This window comes from Lachancea thermotolerans (assembly GCF_000142805.1).
Source record: "Lachancea thermotolerans CBS 6340 chromosome D complete sequence".
Taxonomy (NCBI): Eukaryota; Fungi; Ascomycota; class Saccharomycetes; order Saccharomycetales; family Saccharomycetaceae; genus Lachancea; species Lachancea thermotolerans.
Genome location: NC_013080.1, coordinates 1083826 through 1102535, shown reverse-complemented (window position 1 = coordinate 1102535; position 18710 = coordinate 1083826). Strand labels below are relative to the sequence as shown.

Here is an 18710-nt window from a genome sequence, read left to right as displayed (position 1 = left end):
CTTACATATTACATTGAAAACGCAGGAATTAATTGAACCGCCAAGCGATTTTGTCTGAGCGTTATAACCTTTGAGCACTTGGGTCGGTCCCTTTCGATGCATCCTTGCTCTTGAGATAGTTTACGAATATATCAGATGGAATAAAGAGTCCCTGAACTTGATCAAACTTGGTAAAAAATAGCCCCAGATCAGAGAGAGATAAAAGGTTGATGATACTCTTGATGTCAAGAGATCTGACGCTGTCTGGCTCTAAAAATTGAACGTCGCTTTTCAGAAGCACATTAATTTCTCCAAGAGGGTCCATCAGAGTTAGGTATTCCGACCCATTGTTGGCAACGCTGTCTGTTAACACGACATAATTCGTATGCAACCTCGTATCAGCAACTATTTTGCCGGCAAGGTTAGCAGAGTTAGCGCCGATGATGTGTTTTTTGTTAATCAAATCCTGGCAGTGAGAAAGGCCTTCTGAGCATGCGTCTTCATCGGCGCATCCGAGCCTCGTTCCGACAATAAGTTTGTCGTGAGGGTACTGTGAATCAACAGATTTTAAGAAATGATTCTGGCCCCAATTTCGAAACGCTCTTTGTTCAGATGTTTTGACCTTCCAATACGCTTGAAAATAGTCGTAATCTGAAACGCGTACAGGAAATTTGCTAAATGGCATGTACTGCATGAGAGAATTGATGCTTTTGTCAGTAACTGCATTCCAGTAGCTTTTTTTACAATAAGGTGACCATTCGTCAAAGATTTTTAGCAGAAGGTCCCTTGTTTTCAGCGGTTGCAACAACTTGGGGATAACGGTACTTAGTACGACCTGTCTGCTAGGGAAAATGCGACACATTGAAGCTATCAAGTTTTTTCTTGTAAAGATTCGAGGCGTACCTGCTTGCGAAATTGTGATGTAAGTTTCACCGTCACGAATCTTAGGATCTCTCACAATAAGAAACTCTTCACACATCACAGTCTCAACGTTATAGAGCTCGGATACTGCTTGAATTATTGAAAGGAGAACAAGAGGGTGGCCTTTGGATTCCCCCGCATAGACCCGGAGTAACATGAAATCATCGAGATAGTACCTGGCGCGCTGGCGGACATGAAGTAGCCGAGCACTGTCTAGAGCTTCAAATAAGTACTTCATGAGCTTATCGACCCTTAAAGTCGGAGGTAAGTTCATAAATTCTGAAAGGTCGTTGTAGTAACGCTTGACCTGGAAATGAACATGTTCCATGATCTTGATGCGATGAGGCAAGAGCCGGTTAAAGGCTAGGTCCATAGCCGCCAAAGGCAAAAACACGGTTTCTTCTGAATAGTGAACCCACTCGTTTGTATCAGTGCTACTTGCAGAGTCAATAAAGTCAAAGAGGTTTTTATGGCGCATTGTCAAAAGCACCTGGCGTGCGAGGTATGTGACTTCATATGGTCTAATGTCGTTGTAGCTATCCAGCTCTAATTTTTTGAGATTTGGAACCGCTAATGCTCCAAATTTTATCAAAGATTCAATGTTATGCGAGTAGTTATCCTCGTCCCTACATTCTCTGATTGCACGCAATACTCTCAAAGTGTGTTGGTCAATGCGGTTTCTAGAACGGAAGTAGTAAAACCAGTCCTTCCCACGGTTGACGATTTTATCCCCATTTATTCGTAATGCTAAGGGATCACCTTGATCGCTCTTTAACCACCTTTTCTTGCATCTGTCGTTCCATATCCAATCTATAGTTACAATCTTGTTGAACTGCCTGCAGCACAACCTAAACTGAAAAAGGTCCTCGTAACCGAGGTGCTCGAAAACCTTCAGCCACAACTCTTTCGGCAGGTCATAAGCTAGACAGGGCATGGGCCTGTGGGCAGGGCAATAACACGTACAAGCTTGCTAGTTGTTCAACTGTAAATGATTTGCTCGTCATTTTCAACGCCTTCACTCTGATTTTGAATGTCGGAACACGATATGGTTGATTGGCTCGAAGGAATCACTTGAAACCGGAGGCACACAAGGAGTATATCGAGCCCCTGCCCAGGTCAATGTCAATGTTTTCGCTAGGGAAGCTTTCGTCTTCCTCGACACAACCAATATACTTTGATGTCAGGTTGAAGTCATCTTACAAAAATATTGTACTGATTCAAGGGACACCGCTTGAAGCGTCGCCCATACCCATATCCGGTCATATAGTATTTTCTGTTCCAGAGACAATCAGTGTGAAGAAAATTGCACTAAAACTTGCCGGGACGTTCAAGCTTGAGTTTTTACAGGTGGGGCACCACAAAAATTCCAGTGTTGCCAGTATTGTTAAGGAGCGCCGCACGATCTTTGAGTGCGTTTGGGACAATTTACTGGTTTCTCCAATCGGGCGTATAACGGTTGGAGACCCGAGCCATTGCGAAAGCCAGCCGGAGCTTCCAAGTGGTGCTACCCCTCGCCCACATTTGATTCAGTCGCTTTCCACACCCACCATCAATAATCTTTGGAAGCCCAAAAAGAGCAACTCTGCTATTGGGCTTGACAAGAGCTCTGACAAAAGCTTCACTAGCCTTTTTGATGGAATAAGCACGGGGCCTGGGCATACGTTTGTAATTCAAAAAGGAAACTATGAGCTCCCCTTCAAAGTGTCATTGCCCCCAAATATTGCCGAAACAATTGAGGGTCTTCAAGCTGGATCTGTCTTGTACAAATTCGAATCGCAAATGGACCGTGGGGGCTTCAAAAATGCGTTCACTAAGCACAAATACGTGCGGATTTTTCGTACTCTTTCCCCAAACAATCTCGCAGTTGGCGAAGAGATGTCGGTGGGCAAAAGCTGGCCCGACAGATTACAGTATGAAATATCAATACCAAGCCGTGCCATTCCTGTTGGAGGCGTTACCCCAGTAACAGTTAGCCTGTATCCATTCCAAAAGGGGTACAAGCTGTACAAGATTGAAGTCAGCTTAATCCAATACTACGCGTTCAAGGATCAAAACGAACAGATGTATGACGATGAAAACATTGTCTTTCACAAAGTGATGAAAGACTTCAAAGACCTCGGCGGGTGTGATGGTTCAGTTGACAATACGATAGTTGATAAAGTGGTTCTGAATTCCTCTGTGCACCTTCCCGCCAATCTGAAGCAAGTTACTCAAGATTGTGATATCGGTGGAGACGCAATACGCGTCCGCCATAAGTTAAGCATTAAAATAACTTTGAAGAAAAGAGTGGGAGAAGAAGACAAAAAGACAGAGATCAAAGCGAATATACCTGTCTTTTTGTACATTTCACCACATGTGCCTGTGGAGGGGCGGCTTGTATTGCTGGACAATACAGGCAAAGTCCATTTCCGCTCTGGCGAAGGTGTGCCCTTATTTGAAAAACAAATTCTCAATACTACGTTGGCAAGCTCAACATCGCTCAACAATTTGCAGAGATCAGATGATGGTAGCTTGTCTGTGAACTACTTTCCAGAAGAGGATACGGAGGCTCCGCCAACTTATGCGAAGCATGTTTATGATCAGGTGTTCGATGCGGACAACGATATTAGTCAATTAGAAGCTCTTCGAAGTACTTCTACAACCCCATTGGCAAAATGCACTTTAAGGGCACCATTAGATAGCCAGATTCGAAGTTTGTCCCTGGAAAACTTGAATCGTGTTCCATCTTACGAGCAGGTTGTGGACGATGTTGAAGATGAACCAGCGCTTCCGATTTGCGAGTTAACGCCTTCATATGAGGTTTCTAACCCTCTTTCGCAACCTTGCTCTACGCCGAACTCTGCCGAAAACTCGCGGCCTACTAGCCCAGAGCCCGCCAATATAGCCTCTCGCAAATCACAGGGAACTTTACACGGAGGGCTGGCTCATTTCGTTCGAGCCCAGATACCAGATCGGGCGAAATCCCCGGTTCATTCCAGGCAGGCTCAGGATTCTTCATCGCATACTGCGGGATCTCATCTGCACAATCTTTTAGGACACAGCAAAAGCGGTGACAAAGTACCATCAAGCCACAAACCATAGATTGTCTTCAATGCGGGTCCTACGCCCTCTTTTTAAAAAGTGTCTGCGGTGGGTTCCAAGATTTGAATGCTGTCTGTCATTGTGCTGAGGTGCGCTAGCGTCTAACTATAACCGCTATGGAAGGAAAGAATTCACGGAAATCGCCTCTGAACTGTGTGAATTGTGTAATTTGGATGTTCTACTTAGAGAAGTATGGAGTCCTAGGGCACGAGGGCTAAACGTTTAGTTTGCCCCGTCGCCAGCCAGGGAGAGGCTTTGGCGTTCAACCTGGTAATGTCCTCGAATTTAATCTAATATGCAGTTGGTATGTAGTTCTACAGAAACGGGTTCGCTTAGTACACGAAACCCAAGATCTTACCAGCGACGTGCTTTCTTCTGGCCTCTTCATGGTCCATGATACCAGCAGAAGTAGTCAAGATGATGTAACCGAACTGTCTGGCAGGTAGCAAGTTCTCGGTCCATTTCTCAATGTCGTTGAACTTAACGTTGAATCTAGGGGAGATAACACCGCACTTGTTCAATCTACCGTTCAATTGAACGACGATCTTGCCAGATCTGTGGTCGTCAATGTATTCAAATTCTCCAATGTAGCCTGTGTGAATGCGTTAGTAATCAAGTTTGCAATTTTGAAAGCCCTCGCTAATGATTAGAATTCGAATGATTCCGCACTTATGAAGATGTCGAGAAAAAGTAAACGACGGGGAACGTGGGTGTTGCGTTCGACGTCGTGTAAGAAGCATTTTCATATCTTTAATTTCCCGGACACTTAAAAGACAGTATGGGACTGAGATTGCACAGTTAAAACTGCCCGAGCAAGCCATCTAGTTATCAGTCCGGATCAAGGTTTTTCACACATGCGGAATATATCAAAAAATCACACCTGTTGCTCAAGAAAACATACCGTGCTTTTGCATAACTTGCAAGTACTTGATGATGACCTTAGAGGAGGGTCTAATCAGAACCTGGCGCTTGCCGGTTTTCTCGGCGTTGTTGATAGAGTTCAATGCATCAGCTAGGACGGAAGCTCTGGCCATTTTGCTACAATATTGTTAGTACTTGGAGATCACCACCTTCATCACTGAGCCCCATCGCAAGACGGAAACCGCTGGTGAGGAAGTTAGCTACACGAAGAAGCATCATGAGTATCCAAAAACACAGTTGGAGTCACGACGCGCTTCTAGACAAAACCCTGGGAGGTTCTGTCCAGAACTTAGATGCAAAAGGTGTCGAGATGTGCTTTCCCATAGTAGTGCGTGTTCTTCGGAACCTCGCAACTAGTATTCTTTCCTCAGTCGCAGAGTACTTGGAAAACACACTAGCTCGATTCTTACATCTGACGGGGGCTCACATAGCAAAACGAAGTGCGCCAAAAACAAAACATGGAAGGGGCAACAGAACACAATGTGTCCACACCGTGTAGACCCATGATTGCGAAAAAGATGCCTCAAGTCTTCTCCGAGTTCGACCACTGCTTGCCACGCCAAAACCTGTAAAAGCATGGCGGACCAGCAGCAGGCCACATATGGCACATACTCTGTTCTTTTAGTTGATGGATCTATTGGTATAATAGAAAGGTTACGATGATGAGCAGAGCTTGAAAATTTTTCATAGCTTTTTATAATGAAAGAAAGGGCTCCAGCGTTTCCGTCACACATGATATCATGATATCATGAAAAAGAGCATAGAGGGCTGATTCATGTGACCTGAATCAGCCGGTAGTCATGTTGTACCGAGCGGCTAGCTGAATGTGTAGACTTCGTTCAGTTTGCCAAAACAAAACATGCGGCGCACTCAAAACACGTAGTGTTTCTTCATGTACGCCAAGCACTGCACGCACGATTTTTTCGATGCTTGGAACAGCGCTCGGCAAATAACACTACACATTTGCGGTGTTACAGATCATGCGCGTACTTTGAGGCGTGAACCGATCGCGTTCTTGAACACGCAATCACACATAATTTGATCACGCATTTACACTGATAGCCTTCTCACCTCCCTCTAAAATGCGTTCTTGTGAGGCTTGAAAGTTGAATTACTGCTTGTCAGATCAAAGCCCGCGTGTTCACTGAAGGTGCGTCCTCAAGAAAACGCTACACAGCAAGGAATGTGCAAGGTCATATGGAAGCACTATGTCGCACATGCTACGCAAAACGAAAAGGCTGCAACGAGCGTGCACCAGCTAACAAGTAGGCACAGCCAAGGATTCATGATGATGACTCCCACGCTCATGATAACTCTAGCGTGACTTGAGCTGGCCGAACCCCACTGGAGACGTAGCTCATGGAGACACTGGCCACAAGCACTTGGTCGGGGTGTGATTTCCAACAAAATCCCATGACATCAGTGTCGCTTTTGATCAAAAGCGGTGCTCTTCCATTGTCTTTTAACTTTTTTTGATAGTCATCTTAAGATGACTCAAGGTGATTATCGGACGCGCAGAACATTTATCAAAGAGAAGAGATTGAAAGCTGGGCGACATACACTCTCAAAGAGCATATAAAACAAGGCCTAAGTTTGCTCGGGTGCATCAACGAGACACGCCTCAATCAACCATTCAGCACAACTTCTCGAACTTGGAGCCATGTCCTCACTAAACTGGCTTCTCCCTCATCTCAGGATCTTACCAGAAGATGTTCAGAGCGACGTCTCGTCTTCGAGCTCCCTCGATGGCGAACAGAGTATCCCTCATGAGTTAAAGAACGACGAAGTCAATATTGAGGCACACGAAAGCGAACCTCAGCCAGCTCAACAGTCACAGTCGCTAAAGGCAGGAATTCCTTACGAGCTGCGCGATGAGAAGGGCCGCAAATGGTGGAAGTACTTTGACGAGTTCGAGTACCGTGCCAACTCTGAGTATAAGACATCGCGCAGCTGGTACTCATTCCTTTATCCCAACCACACAACACATTCAAAAGCAGAGCGGCGGCTTTTATACAAGCTCGATTTCATGATCGGCTTTTATTTCCTCATGCTATGCTGGTGCAAGTCCCTTGACACTAACAACTACAGTAACGCGTACGTTTCAGGAATGCAAGGTGATCTCAAAATGACCAAGAACGATTACATCAACACGACAGCTATTTCAAACGTTGGCGCTATTGTCCTACAGTTGCCCTTCATGTACTTGTTGCCCAGATTTCCAGCTCATTTAATCTTACCTGTGATGGACCTGGGGTGGTCGTTTTTCACACTTGCGTGCTACAGAGCTCAGTCGCTGCCAGAGTTGAGAGCTTACAGATTCATGGTCAGCGCTTTTGGTTCTGCCTACTATCCGGTGTCTCAGTATGTTTTAGGTTCCTGGTATGCGCCAGACGAGATCAGCTCTAGAGTTTGTTTATTCTTCTGCGGTCAGCTTCTAGGGGGTGTTACCTCAGGTTTGCTACAAGCTAGTACATACAAGACTCTGAATGGTGTTCACGGGCTTGCAGGATGGAGATGGATGTTTTTGATAGATGCTGTGGCCATTTCGATCCCATGTGCTATCATCGGTTTTTTCGTTATTCCTGGCGTCCCATCGAAGTGCTACTCTTTGTTTTTGACTGACGAAGAGATCAGGGTTGCAAGAGCAAGGAACAGAAGAAACCAAATCAATGACAATGTCGACAAGGATAAACTTCTTTCGCTCTTTTCTTGGAAACTTTGGAAAAAGGTATTTGGCACTTCAACTTTCTGGGTTCTAGTCGTTTTTGATACCTGCTCCTGGAATAACATGACAGCTTTTAGCGGAAGTTTCCTGTTCTGGCTGAAAAACGATCACAACTACTCTATTGTTCAAGTCAATAATTACTCTGTGCTTCCTGCCTGCCTTGGTTTTGTTTTCGTTTTCATTTGCGCGTGGGGTGCAGACTTGTTCCGCTGTAAGTGGGTTTTCATGGTAATGTCACAGATTATGAACTGCGTTTCGTGCGCAATTCTTGTAAAATGGGACGTTTCTGCATCCGCTAAGTGGTTTGCATTTTTGATCACCTACTTCTCGGTAGCTGCATCGCCCTGTCTGTGGTCCTTCATCAACGACTTTTTGAGACTTGATCCTCAAATTAAAGCGGTGACTTGGATTGCAATCTACAGTTTTTCTCAGTCAACATATGCTTGGATTCCTACACTCGCTTGGAAAACTGTTGAACAGCCAAGATTCAAAACAGGTTACACAGTTAGTTTGATTTTCTCTGCAGTTTACGGAGCATGGACGTTTGTGGTTCTTTACTTCTACAAAAGGAATGAGAAGAAGAACGCCTTAGGCAACGGCATTATCCTTTACAATAGTGACAATGGAGAGCACGCACCTGCCTTCGTTGACACCTTAATGGAAAAGAAAGGCGACTATTTTTACGTTAAAGAAAGTGAAAAGACCGAACTTTAAGTAATTCTATACATTCTAATACTAATTAATTAATCCAATCTTTTTCAATTCTTCTAGCAGAGTGCCTTCGCGTTCAAACTTGTGCAACTCAGCTTCAGTGCCCCAAACTTTGCCGTCGACAAAAATTGTTGGCAAGTTTCTGATTCCAGCAACTTCTGCAAATGCATCTCTGTACTTGTTTAGCTTATCTCTGTCGTAACCACCCACTTCAAACTGGCTGACTTTGTTAAGTACGCCATACTTTCTCCAGATGGAGTTTGCGTAGACACAATCAGGGCACCAGTTGGCAGTCAACATAACATATTTATGAGATCTGATAATCTGCTTGGCTTCAGCGACGTATTGCGACATGACGGCTGGTCTTGTATGTTGATCAGACTGTTTGCCCACCAATATTGATTTGAGACGTTTTATACTAAAGCCATAGTAGTCCGTATCACGTGGTAGAAAACAACTAATTTTAAATTATGTTGGTATCTTCGTGATTAATGGCCGAACGCACATGTTGTCCCGCCGACTCGCTGACACGACTCCAACTTCTAGAAACGCTAGCCAACGATGTCTGAGAGAGCATGCATGTTATGTGGAATCGTCCAGACCACCGCTGAGTTTACAAAGGACGGATGTCCCAACTGCCAAGGAGTTTTTGACGAAGCGGGCGTGAGCAGCATGGAATGCACATCGCCTTCGTTCGAAGGGCTGGTGGGTATGTGCAAACCCTCCAAATCATGGGTTGCAAAATGGATCAGCGTGGACCAGTACATTCCTGGAATGTATGCCATTAAGGTTGATGGAAGGCTGCCGGTTGAGGTTTTTGACTTACTTCCTCATTACAAGCCTAGGGACGGTTCGCAAGTGGACTGAAAAGGCCCGGTGATGCCAAGATCGATGAATAGAAATGTATGCACCAGGTATGTAGAGTAGCGGCAGTTCTTAGTGACTGCTTTAAATCAAGTCAAATTGTCACGTGCTGTATGATAGCAGATTTATTACATAACATCATCTCTTATTGCCAGGCCTCTATGAGCCAACTTTTGACGTTCCACCAATGTACGCCTTACAGGCCGGCAGCAGATGCGTTTCCTCTAGGCCACATCAGCGGCTTAGAGGCGCTTTTGTGCGTCCAGTGAATGCAGTTAGGACTTTGTCAGTGTTCCAAGAAGTTACAAGTTCTCTGGTTAGCCTTCATGAAATTAGTGGGCTTCCTTGGTTGGCGCTGGTGCCCCTGATCACGTTCGGCCTGAGAACGGCATTTACACTTCCGTTAAGTGTCTGGCAGCGTAAGCGAATCGTGAAGCAACAAGAACTTAGAAAGGTGGTGCAGGCCACGACACCTGTCGTTAAACTTCGGCTTGCCGCTTCCACGCAAGCAAATTCGAAATCAGCCAAGGCATTCGAAGAAGAAGAAGGAAACGTTGCAACAACCCTTCAGAAGCCATCATTGTCCCCAGACCAAATAACGCTTCTCGCGTTAAAAGAGACTAGGAGCAGACAGAAAAAGATGTTTGGTGAAAGCAAGGTCCAATTGTGGAAAAATGCACTTCTGCCGCTGGTCCAGATCCCCCTCTGGGTCTCTGTTTCAATGGGACTTCGCGAGTTGACGAAGCAGCGACTGGTGGATTCTAATTTGACTCACGCAAATCCTCTTCAGAACATCGACTCACTCGACTACGTTTCAAGAATTTCAAGCTTAGACCTGAGCTTGCCTCTTGATGGCCTACCTATACTAGCGCCGCTGTTGCTTGGAACTTTAGCACTACTCAATGTGGAACATAACGGTCGTGTAATGACTACAACTACTTCCGAGACAATGGGCATCAAGCTGGCTCCTAACCCGAGCTCCAAGGTCTCACAGAGCATGCAAAGCATACTAAATGTCTCGCGGTTGAGTTGTATCTTCTTCATGGGAGTTTCTTCCCAAGCGCCGCTGCTTCTTTCAGCCTACTGGATCAGTTCCCAGCTGTACTCTCTAGTGCAAAACCTTCTCTTAGACTGGTTATGGCCATACCAGAGATGAATTTCTTGAAAGGCTAATAATATACATGGAGCTAAATCTAGACCGCTACAAAGCAATAAATCTGCCAGCACTATTTCTTGCCCTTGCTGCCCTGGCCCGCGAGCTCCTTCCTGGTGCCTTTGAGAAGCTCCAAGTGACCTACTCGGCTAGCTATCAGCTTTTCAGTGGCCTCCGTGAGCGAAGAAGCTCTATTAAGTTTTTTCATATGAGCGAGAGACTTCTTTTTTGATTTGATTTGAAGAGGGGCAGCAGCACGCAGATTCTTCTGCTTTTTTGTCACCCTTCTGGGATCCTTGGTCTTTTTCGTAACTTTGAGTGCTTTCTGGGGCATCGCGAAATATAATCGTGGTGAAGGAGTTACTCCGTTGCGTCCTCGCCCGCGCGATGAGCTTACTTCGAAGATTTTCTCAAGAGATGAGCTTATTATGTCCCTCGTTTTTCACGATCAGGATACTGTATCTCACGTGACATCAAAATGCAATCTTCTCGATCGTCTACTTGAAAGAACCTAACAATGAAGTGCATAGTTGGAGGGCAAATTTTGAGTATCTATTACGAGCACTCTTTAACTGTCGTTTTATACGGTTGCGCTTTCCATCTCCCTGACTGGGGATATCTCTTCTAGAGCTTTCACTGCATGATTACACGAATAATAACTACCCTATGTTGAATAAGGGGATAGGGCTTAGAACTGCAATTCCTGGTTATTTCCCTAGCATATCATACTTGTCGGCTCATCGGTATAATTCTGACGGAGTCAAAAAAAATAATTAATGACAGTTATAATGATAATATAAAAAAAAACCATCACGCTTTTCATAAAATGACATTGTTCTAATTATTGACTCATATGCAGTCCAAGTAATTTTTGATGCTGCAGTGGGGTTGGCATTGGACTCTTGAACCTATAAATTAGAGCTCGTTGTTTTCAAAATTAAAGTCATAGATTTTACTTACGAATTTTTTCTGGTGAATTTTGATATAACAGCTTGATATGTAAAAAATTCCTTTACTAGCATAGTATCCTCTAGTTCTTGTCGTCGTCGAGCCAGACACTGCTATATCGCTGAGCCATGTCTGTTCTTATTCTGCCAGGGCCTCAGGCTCTTTCCCCATTTAGGGTAGACAACCTGGTCAAAGGCATCGAAGCATACTGCAACAGCTCTTCTGTGATTTCAGAGGTTCGGGCCTGTTTTGTCCATTACGTGGACGTTGCAGCGGACGCAACACTCTCCGACAAGGAGCGCCAACTCCTCGATGCTCTCCTTACCTACGACCAGGCACTTGACCCCAACGACGCTTCTTCTCAGCAGCTGAAGTCGGCCGTGGTTTCGGGTTCGAAAGCGCATCCTGACAACGACACTTACCTTGTGAGAATTTTGCCAAGACCTGGCACAATCTCACCTTGGTCTTCCAAGGCTACCAACATTGCTCGTGTTTGTGGTCTGGACGGCAAGGTCGGGCGTATCGAGAGAGGTCTTGCCTTGTTGATCAAGACTGTCCCTGGATTCCCTCTCACTGAGAACTTGAACGATGTTTCTCTGAAGTCATGCTACGACAGGATGACTCAACAAATGTTCTTGGATGAGCCTCCAAAGCTAGACACCATATTCTCGCACGACTCACCTAAACCTCTAGGACATGTCGCGTTGGTCTCTGATTCCTCTGCTTCTCCAAACGAAATATTGTCCAAGGCCAACACTGAGCTTGGTTTGGCGTTAGACAAAGGTGAAATGGACTACTTGATTGATGCTTTCGTCAAGACTCTGCATAGAGATCCTTCTGATGTCGAACTTTTTATGTTTGCACAGGTCAACTCCGAGCATTGTCGTCACAAGATCTTCAATGCTGATTGGACCATTGATGGACTTCAGAAGCAACTCTCGCTATTCAAAATGATCAGGAACACGCACAAGCACACTCCTGACTTTACTATCAGCGCCTATTCGGACAACTCTGCTGTCCTGGACACAGAGCACGAATCTTACTATTTCGCTCCTGATTTCAAGACCAAGGAGTGGAAGGCTGTAAAGGAGCACGTACCCATGCTCGTGAAAGTGGAAACTCACAATCACCCCACTGCCGTTTCTCCATTCCCAGGTGCCGCAACCGGTTCTGGTGGTGAAATCAGAGACGAGGGTGCCACTGGTAGAGGCTCTAAATCCAAGTGTGGTTTGAGTGGTTTCTCTGTCAGCGATCTCTTGATTCCAGGCTTCAAGCAGCCCTGGGAGCTGGATGTCGGTAAACCCAACCATATCGCATCTGCTCTTGACATTATGATTGAGGCTCCACTAGGTTCTGCTGCCTTCAACAATGAGTTTGGTAGACCATGTATCAACGGTTACTTCAGAACTTTAACTACTAAGGTTACAAACTCTGACGGAAAAGAGGAAATAAGGGGATTCCATAAGCCAGTAATGATTGCTGGTGGTTTTGGTGCTGTGAGACCTCAATTTGCGCTAAAGAACAAACCTATCACACCTGGTTCTAGCTTGATTGTGTTGGGTGGTGAATCTATGCTTATCGGCTTAGGTGGTGGTGCAGCCTCTTCTATTAACTCGGGAGAGGGTTCAGCTGACCTAGACTTTGCCTCGGTTCAAAGAGGCAATCCAGAAATGGAGCGTCGTTGTCAACAGGTTATTGACGCTTGTATTTCGCTGGACTCTGGCAACCCTATCCAGTCTATTCATGACGTCGGTGCCGGTGGTCTATCCAACGCTCTACCAGAGCTAGTACATGACAACGACTTGGGTGCGAAGTTCGACATTAGAAAAGTTCTTTCTCTCGAGCCAGGTATGTCTCCGGTTGAAATTTGGTGTAATGAGTCTCAAGAGAGATACGTTCTGGGTGTTTCCCAACAAGATTTAGCCCTATTCGAGGATATCTGTAGAAGAGAAAAAGCACCATATGCTGTTGTTGGCCACGCCACTGCTGAACAAAGATTAATTGTGGAGGATCCTCTTCTCAAAACAACGCCGATCGATCTGGAAATGTCCATCCTGTTTGGAAAGCCTCCTAAGATGACGAGGGAAGCGATCACGCAACCACTTCAACTTCCTGCCCCAGACCTCAAAGCCGTTCCGTCATTGGAAGATGCCGTCCAGAGAGTTTTGTCTTTGCCTTCAGTTGGTTCGAAGTCCTTCTTGATTACGATTGGTGACAGAACTGTCACTGGGCTCATTGACAGGGACCAATTTGTGGGTCCATGGCAAGTTCCTGTTGCTGACGTTGGTGTTACTGGTACAGCCTTAGGCGAAGGTATCTGCAAAACGGGTGAAGCTTTGGCAATGGGTGAGAAACCAACAATCGCTCTTATTTCCGCTGCTGCCTCAGCAAAACTGTCTGTCGCTGAATCTTTGCTGAATCTCTTTGCCGCTGACGTCAAGTCTTTGAAGCATGTGAAACTTTCAGCTAACTGGATGTCTCCAGCTTCACACCAAGGAGAGGGTTCAAAACTTTACGAGGCTGTCCAAGCCATTGGTATGGACTTGTGTCCTGACCTGGACATCTCAATTCCAGTTGGCAAGGACTCCATGTCCATGAAGATGAAGTGGAGTGACAAAGAAGTCACTGCACCCCTGACTTTGAACATCACTGCGTTTGGTCCTGTCGAAGATACATCCAAGACATGGACCCCAGTCTTGAAAAAGGAGGAAGGTACTATCCTTGTACTTGTTGACTTGGCCGCCAGTCAGGACAAACTCTCCCTCGGTGGTTCTGCATTGCTTCAGGTTTACAATCAAGTTGGCAACACCGCCCCTACAGTTCATAACAACAAAACTTTCAAAAACATGCTGGAAGCTTTGTTGGAGCTGCACAAGACTGACTTGGTTTACGCTTACCACGATAGATCCGATGGTGGTCTGTTTGTGGCTCTCCTGGAGATGGCGTTTGCTTCCAGATCGGGTGTCGACATCGTCTTGGATTCCAAGCTTGACAGCTTAACTGAGCTTTTCAACGAAGAGCTGGGCTGCGTCTTTCAAGTTAGCGAATCTAGGTTGCCAGAATTTGAAGACGTCCTGAACAAGAATGGCGTTCCTTCTGAGTACATTTCGCTTGTCGGTAGACCAAACTTCAAGACTCAGGATGTTGTAGTGGCAGACAAGTCCGGCCAGGTTTTGTTCAAGAACTCAAGAGCTGCACTACAAAAGACTTGGGCATCGACATCTTACCAAGTGCAAAAGAGAAGAGACAACCCACAGGCTGCTGACCAGGAGTACTCCAATATTTCGGATGACAAAGACCCTGGTTTGCATTATTCTCTAGCTTACGACCCTACCGATGACTTGGGAGTGGGCAGCCTCGCTTCAGCTTCCAAACCTAAGGTGGCCATTTTGAGAGAGCAGGGTGTGAATGGTCAGATGGAGATGGCATGGTGTTTCCAACAGGCTGGTTTCACCGCGATTGACGTTACGATGACTGACCTCTTGGAGGGCAGATTCCACTTGGACGAGTTTGTTGGCCTCGCGGCCTGCGGTGGCTTCTCCTACGGTGATGTTTTGGGCGCCGGTGCAGGCTGGGCTAAGTCCGTTTTGTACCATGAGGGCGTTCGTCAACAATTTGTCAAATTTTTCAACGAGAGAGAGGATACATTTGCCTTCGGTGCTTGCAATGGTTGCCAGTTCTTGAGTAGATTAAAGGAAATCATCCCTGGTTGTGAGAATTGGCCTAGCTTTGAGCGTAACTCTAGTGAACAGTACGAGGCTCGTGTCTGTATGGTTGAGGTCGCCCAAGATGATGGCTGCAAGAACGAGAGTGTGTTCTTGAACGGCATGGTAGGCTCTAAACTGCCAATTGCAGTCGCTCATGGTGAGGGTAGAGCTGCGTTCACCTCGGAAGCAGAGACTAAGGACTTCGAATCTCAAGGCCTCTGCAGCATGAGGTATGTCGACAACTACGGCAACACCACTAGCAAGTACCCATTCAACCCAAACGGTGCCACTAACAGCATTGCGGGTGTGAGATCTCCTAACGGCAGAGTGCTGGCTATGATGCCTCACCCAGAGAGGGTCTGCAGACTCGAGGCCAACTCCTGGTACCCACAGGAGAAGTATGACGAATGGCAGGGCTACGGTCCTTGGATCAGAATGTTCAGATCTGCAAGGAAGTGGGTTGGTTAGTTAAGCCAGTGTATAGAGAATGAATGTGTATAATAATTAGTGACAATCGGTTCTTCCAAGAAGTGTTGTGCTTTTTCGCAAGTGGAGTTGAATATGAATCTGATAGATAATTCTTGTATCCATTCGTTAAGCTCTATGTAGGGGGAGGTCATATAAATCTGAGAACCATAAAATGAAATTGGGAAAAGACAAAAGCGAAGAGTGGCAGTGGCGAGAGAGTAGCCTTGGACCTAGTTGGCCTTCTTGGCTCTCTGCTCGGCCTTTCTCTTCATTCTCTCCTCTCTCTCAGCCTTGGCCTCTGGACCGGCCTCGGTGTCCAGAGTGTAGTCCCACCATCTGAAAGAAGAGGCGTAGTTGCCGATGAAGTAGTGATGATGCAAGTCGTGGTGTTCAGCACCGGCCCACAGGGGCAGGAACTTGTTCAAAGACCATGGGAAGTCGTAACCCGAGTGGGAGTCGACGGCCTGGAACAGTCTCAGAGTGATCCACAGGCACAAGGTGAACAGGTGCAGATTGCCGGTGTACATGACGTATAGGATGGGCATGCCGACAGTGCCGAAGCCGAGAGATAGGGTCTCAACAGGGTGGGCGTACTCGGCAGCCAGGCCGAAGGGAGCGGCGTAACGGTGGTGCTGCTTGTGAATGTACTTGTAGAAGACACCGTAGTGGAAGAGGCGGTGAGCCCAGTAGTGCCACATGTCTTCGAGGACGAAGAAAAGCACTATCTGCGAGACCATGGTCTTGATAGAGGGGAAAGGCACGGATACCGAGATACCGAGCTTCTGGCACATGGGGTGGAAGGTCCAGATAGGGATGGCCTCGACCAGGAAGTGCGACAGCAGCACGGACTTCAGGCAGTACCACTGCTCCTTGGCACTAGGGATCTTGGTGGGCTGCAGTTTCCAGCGGCGGAAGTAGGGGATCTGGTCGATGACCGCCCAGGGCAAGCACCGGGCGAAGTACATGAACTCGTGCAGCAGGAAGAACATCAGACCCGTGGCTAGCACGTCGTTGTTCATGTACGAGTACCACGCAGCCCAGTACTGCTCCATCGTGTTGAGCTGGGGCTGGAACGCGCGCACGTTGTGCAGCGTCTGCATGTAGCTTTTGCCCTGCGCGAGGGTTGTCGCAAGGGTCGCGTTGTTGAACACGGCCGACATTTGTGAAAAGCTGGGAGTAGACCTATGAGTTGAGCTGGGTGACCTGGTCGAGCGGGCGAGGAGCACCTGGCTGTTCCCACGCCTTTTTTATATCGCTTAAAATCTCAAAGAGAAAAAAACCCGAATTAAACGAGCTGTGCGCAGTAAACGAAAAAGAGGAAAGGGAGTCGCTTCGTACACGGGCACATCCCGTTCAGACGCGCGACGCAGCGATTCGCAGCTGCAGGAGCGCCCCCAAACACACGCCGGGTACCGCGCGCGATACGAGCGCTCTTTCCATGCTCACCGGCCTCTGTGGCGGTGCGTGTGAGTTGTCATTATGAACGATTTGTGACTCGTCTGTGTACTGCCGATCTTAGGGGGCACAAAAACGCCCTGACTCTACGGCAAAGTTGTTTTTGGGCTCAATTGTGTACACAGCTACGCCCCTGTGAAATCGCAGGGCCTTCCCGCCCATCAGCGCTGCGCACGACCCGTTATTACTGTTTCGGATATATCGGTCATTTCCTACGTCCGTGTCGTCCATCATCGTTATACGAGCTAACCGTCCGATGCAGTTGTCCGCGCACAATGGGTGGTGCCACTGGTAGTCCGTTCAAGCTGGCGCCAGGCGTTTCGCGAAACCGCTAAGTACCGCTTACGATGGCCCACCACAAAGTGGGCCCATTGCGCAGGACCTTGCGCGCGCAGTTCCAAAAACCCGAGCACGCTTCGTGAGGCGTAAATTCGCGATAGCAGCGCTGCGCAGTGTGCGATTCTAGAAGCCGTGCGGGGGCCCGTGCCCTGCTCAGACGCGCCGCTGCGCGCCCACCGGCCTCGCATCGGTTGGGAGGGCACGTGCTCGTATATGGTACGCGTCTGTCACGTGGATGATATAGTGGGCGCCGTGTCCTGCGTTCGAACCCCGAGCGCGCATTTTTGGGCGAGGTCGGTGAATACCACGCTACTGTGCCTTGCTGAACGTTCTAGTGCTAGCACTGGAGGAGCACTGGTGTATGTGGGTCTGTGTCCGGACTAATTGTTTGTTTCTTGGTTTCTGTCTTGCTGTGTACTCTCTCTTTTACAGCATTGAATGTCACTAAGTAGCTCCAACTCATGTAAAACATGATAAAATACAAAAGGATGGCAACGCTTCCCGCAAAAGCGCCAATGGGACCTTCGCACTTCTCGTAAAGCAGACGCGGGTGTGTGCACACAGAGCGCCACGCTTCGGGGCAGAGCGCTGTCTCCGCCCTGGCGAGGCCGTTCGGGTCACGTGATGCTAATTTTGGTACCCATCATATTTGCACTCTTCGCAAGCGATGCCCTCCAAATGCCAGCAACTCTCACGCCGCCAAAGCTCTGTCAAGCGTCTAATCCCCTACGCACATGTCCGAGCTGTGCTACATTCTGGATGCCTCGTCGCTCGAAAAAGGCATCGGCAACGTCAAGCGATGGTGCGACTCGCAGCGGGCGCACAAGTTCTCGCGCCTCAGCTTGTACATCCCGACCTTCACGCTGCAGGAGCTCGACTTCCTGCGGTATCGCAGAAACAGCCACACGGCCAAGGAGTCACTACACTTCATTGACCAGACCGAGTTCCCGCCCACCGTGGACATGATCATCGAGTTTCCCGAGCTGCTGGACACGATCCTGTGGTCCGACGTGCTGGACCATCAGGGCGCGGACGCGGCGCCCGAGTTCGACCTCCGCGCAGGCGCGCCCACCGCGCGCGCACTGCCACGCCGGCTCCGCAACTTACTCAAGAGCTGCGTGTACAAGTGCCATCTCGAGGGCGCCAACAACCAGACCTGGACGCTTATCACCGAGGATCCCGCGATCCGTGGCCTCGCGCAGGCCTTCCAGATCCCCTGCTGCTCCCTGGTCACCGCGGACCAGGAAATCTGCAAGAAGCTTGACAAACGCGCCGCGCAGCAGAACGCCAAGTTCAGCAGCTATCTCAAGAAGAAGAGCACCCGCGAGGTGAGCAATGGCAAGGAAGTTTACCGCGCCAAGTTCGACCAGGCCATCTACGCTCCACGCGGGGCCGGGGAGCTCTGGAGCCCATAGTTCGCGATGCTCTAGTAAAGCTC

At 47.7% G+C, this 18710-nt stretch overlaps 11 protein-coding genes across 11 annotated transcripts; 6 read left to right on the top strand and 5 right to left on the bottom strand.

The window, feature by feature from the left end:
* Nucleotides 1-61: 61 nt before the first annotated feature.
* MDM30 (SCF ubiquitin ligase complex subunit MDM30) lies at nt 62-1834 on the bottom strand (the record flags this gene model as incomplete). The annotated part of the gene is made up of 1 exon (XM_002553251.1): nt 62-1834. One exon carries the CDS (start codon nt 1832-1834, stop codon nt 62-64), a length of 1773 nt encoding a protein of 590 aa, XP_002553297.1.
* Nucleotides 1835-2019: 185 nt separating this feature from the next.
* ART5 (Art5p) lies at nt 2020-3981 on the top strand (the record flags this gene model as incomplete). The annotated part of the gene is made up of 1 exon (XM_002553250.1): nt 2020-3981. One exon carries the CDS (start codon nt 2020-2022, stop codon nt 3979-3981), a length of 1962 nt encoding a protein of 653 aa, XP_002553296.1.
* Nucleotides 3982-4313: 332 nt separating this feature from the next.
* RPS22B (40S ribosomal protein uS8) lies at nt 4314-5015 on the bottom strand (the record flags this gene model as incomplete). The annotated part of the gene is made up of 2 exons (XM_002553249.1): nt 4314-4573; nt 4883-5015. The coding sequence occupies 2 exons, from the start codon at nt 5013-5015 to the stop codon at nt 4314-4316; spliced, it is 393 nt and encodes a 130-aa protein (XP_002553295.1).
* Nucleotides 5016-6562: 1547 nt separating this feature from the next.
* Nucleotides 6563-8341, top strand: VHT1 (Vht1p; the record flags this gene model as incomplete). Its single annotated transcript, XM_002553248.1, has 1 exon — nt 6563-8341. One exon carries the CDS (start codon nt 6563-6565, stop codon nt 8339-8341), a length of 1779 nt encoding a protein of 592 aa, XP_002553294.1.
* A 21-nt stretch (nt 8342-8362) lies between these two features.
* GRX8 (glutathione-disulfide reductase GRX8) lies at nt 8363-8692 on the bottom strand (the record flags this gene model as incomplete). The annotated part of the gene is made up of 1 exon (XM_002553247.1): nt 8363-8692. The coding sequence occupies one exon, from the start codon at nt 8690-8692 to the stop codon at nt 8363-8365; it is 330 nt and encodes a 109-aa protein (XP_002553293.1).
* Nucleotides 8693-8899: 207 nt separating this feature from the next.
* On the top strand, nt 8900-9205 carry SPT4 (transcription elongation factor SPT4; the record flags this gene model as incomplete). Its single annotated transcript, XM_002553246.1, has 1 exon — nt 8900-9205. The coding sequence occupies one exon, from the start codon at nt 8900-8902 to the stop codon at nt 9203-9205; it is 306 nt and encodes a 101-aa protein (XP_002553292.1).
* A 184-nt stretch (nt 9206-9389) lies between these two features.
* Nucleotides 9390-10358, top strand: COX18 (membrane insertase COX18; the record flags this gene model as incomplete). Its single annotated transcript, XM_002553245.1, has 1 exon — nt 9390-10358. One exon carries the CDS (start codon nt 9390-9392, stop codon nt 10356-10358), a length of 969 nt encoding a protein of 322 aa, XP_002553291.1.
* A 70-nt stretch (nt 10359-10428) lies between these two features.
* Nucleotides 10429-10689, bottom strand: KLTH0D13354g (uncharacterized protein; the record flags this gene model as incomplete). Its single annotated transcript, XM_002553244.1, has 1 exon — nt 10429-10689. The coding sequence occupies one exon, from the start codon at nt 10687-10689 to the stop codon at nt 10429-10431; it is 261 nt and encodes an 86-aa protein (XP_002553290.1).
* Nucleotides 10690-11431: 742 nt separating this feature from the next.
* ADE6 (phosphoribosylformylglycinamidine synthase) lies at nt 11432-15478 on the top strand (the record flags this gene model as incomplete). Its single annotated transcript, XM_002553243.1, has 1 exon — nt 11432-15478. One exon carries the CDS (start codon nt 11432-11434, stop codon nt 15476-15478), a length of 4047 nt encoding a protein of 1348 aa, XP_002553289.1.
* A 230-nt stretch (nt 15479-15708) lies between these two features.
* ERG25 (methylsterol monooxygenase) lies at nt 15709-16638 on the bottom strand (the record flags this gene model as incomplete). The annotated part of the gene is made up of 1 exon (XM_002553242.1): nt 15709-16638. One exon carries the CDS (start codon nt 16636-16638, stop codon nt 15709-15711), a length of 930 nt encoding a protein of 309 aa, XP_002553288.1.
* Nucleotides 16639-18006: 1368 nt separating this feature from the next.
* NMD4 (Nmd4p) lies at nt 18007-18687 on the top strand (the record flags this gene model as incomplete). Its single annotated transcript, XM_002553241.1, has 1 exon — nt 18007-18687. One exon carries the CDS (start codon nt 18007-18009, stop codon nt 18685-18687), a length of 681 nt encoding a protein of 226 aa, XP_002553287.1.
* Between the last annotated feature and the right edge of the window lie 23 nt (nt 18688-18710).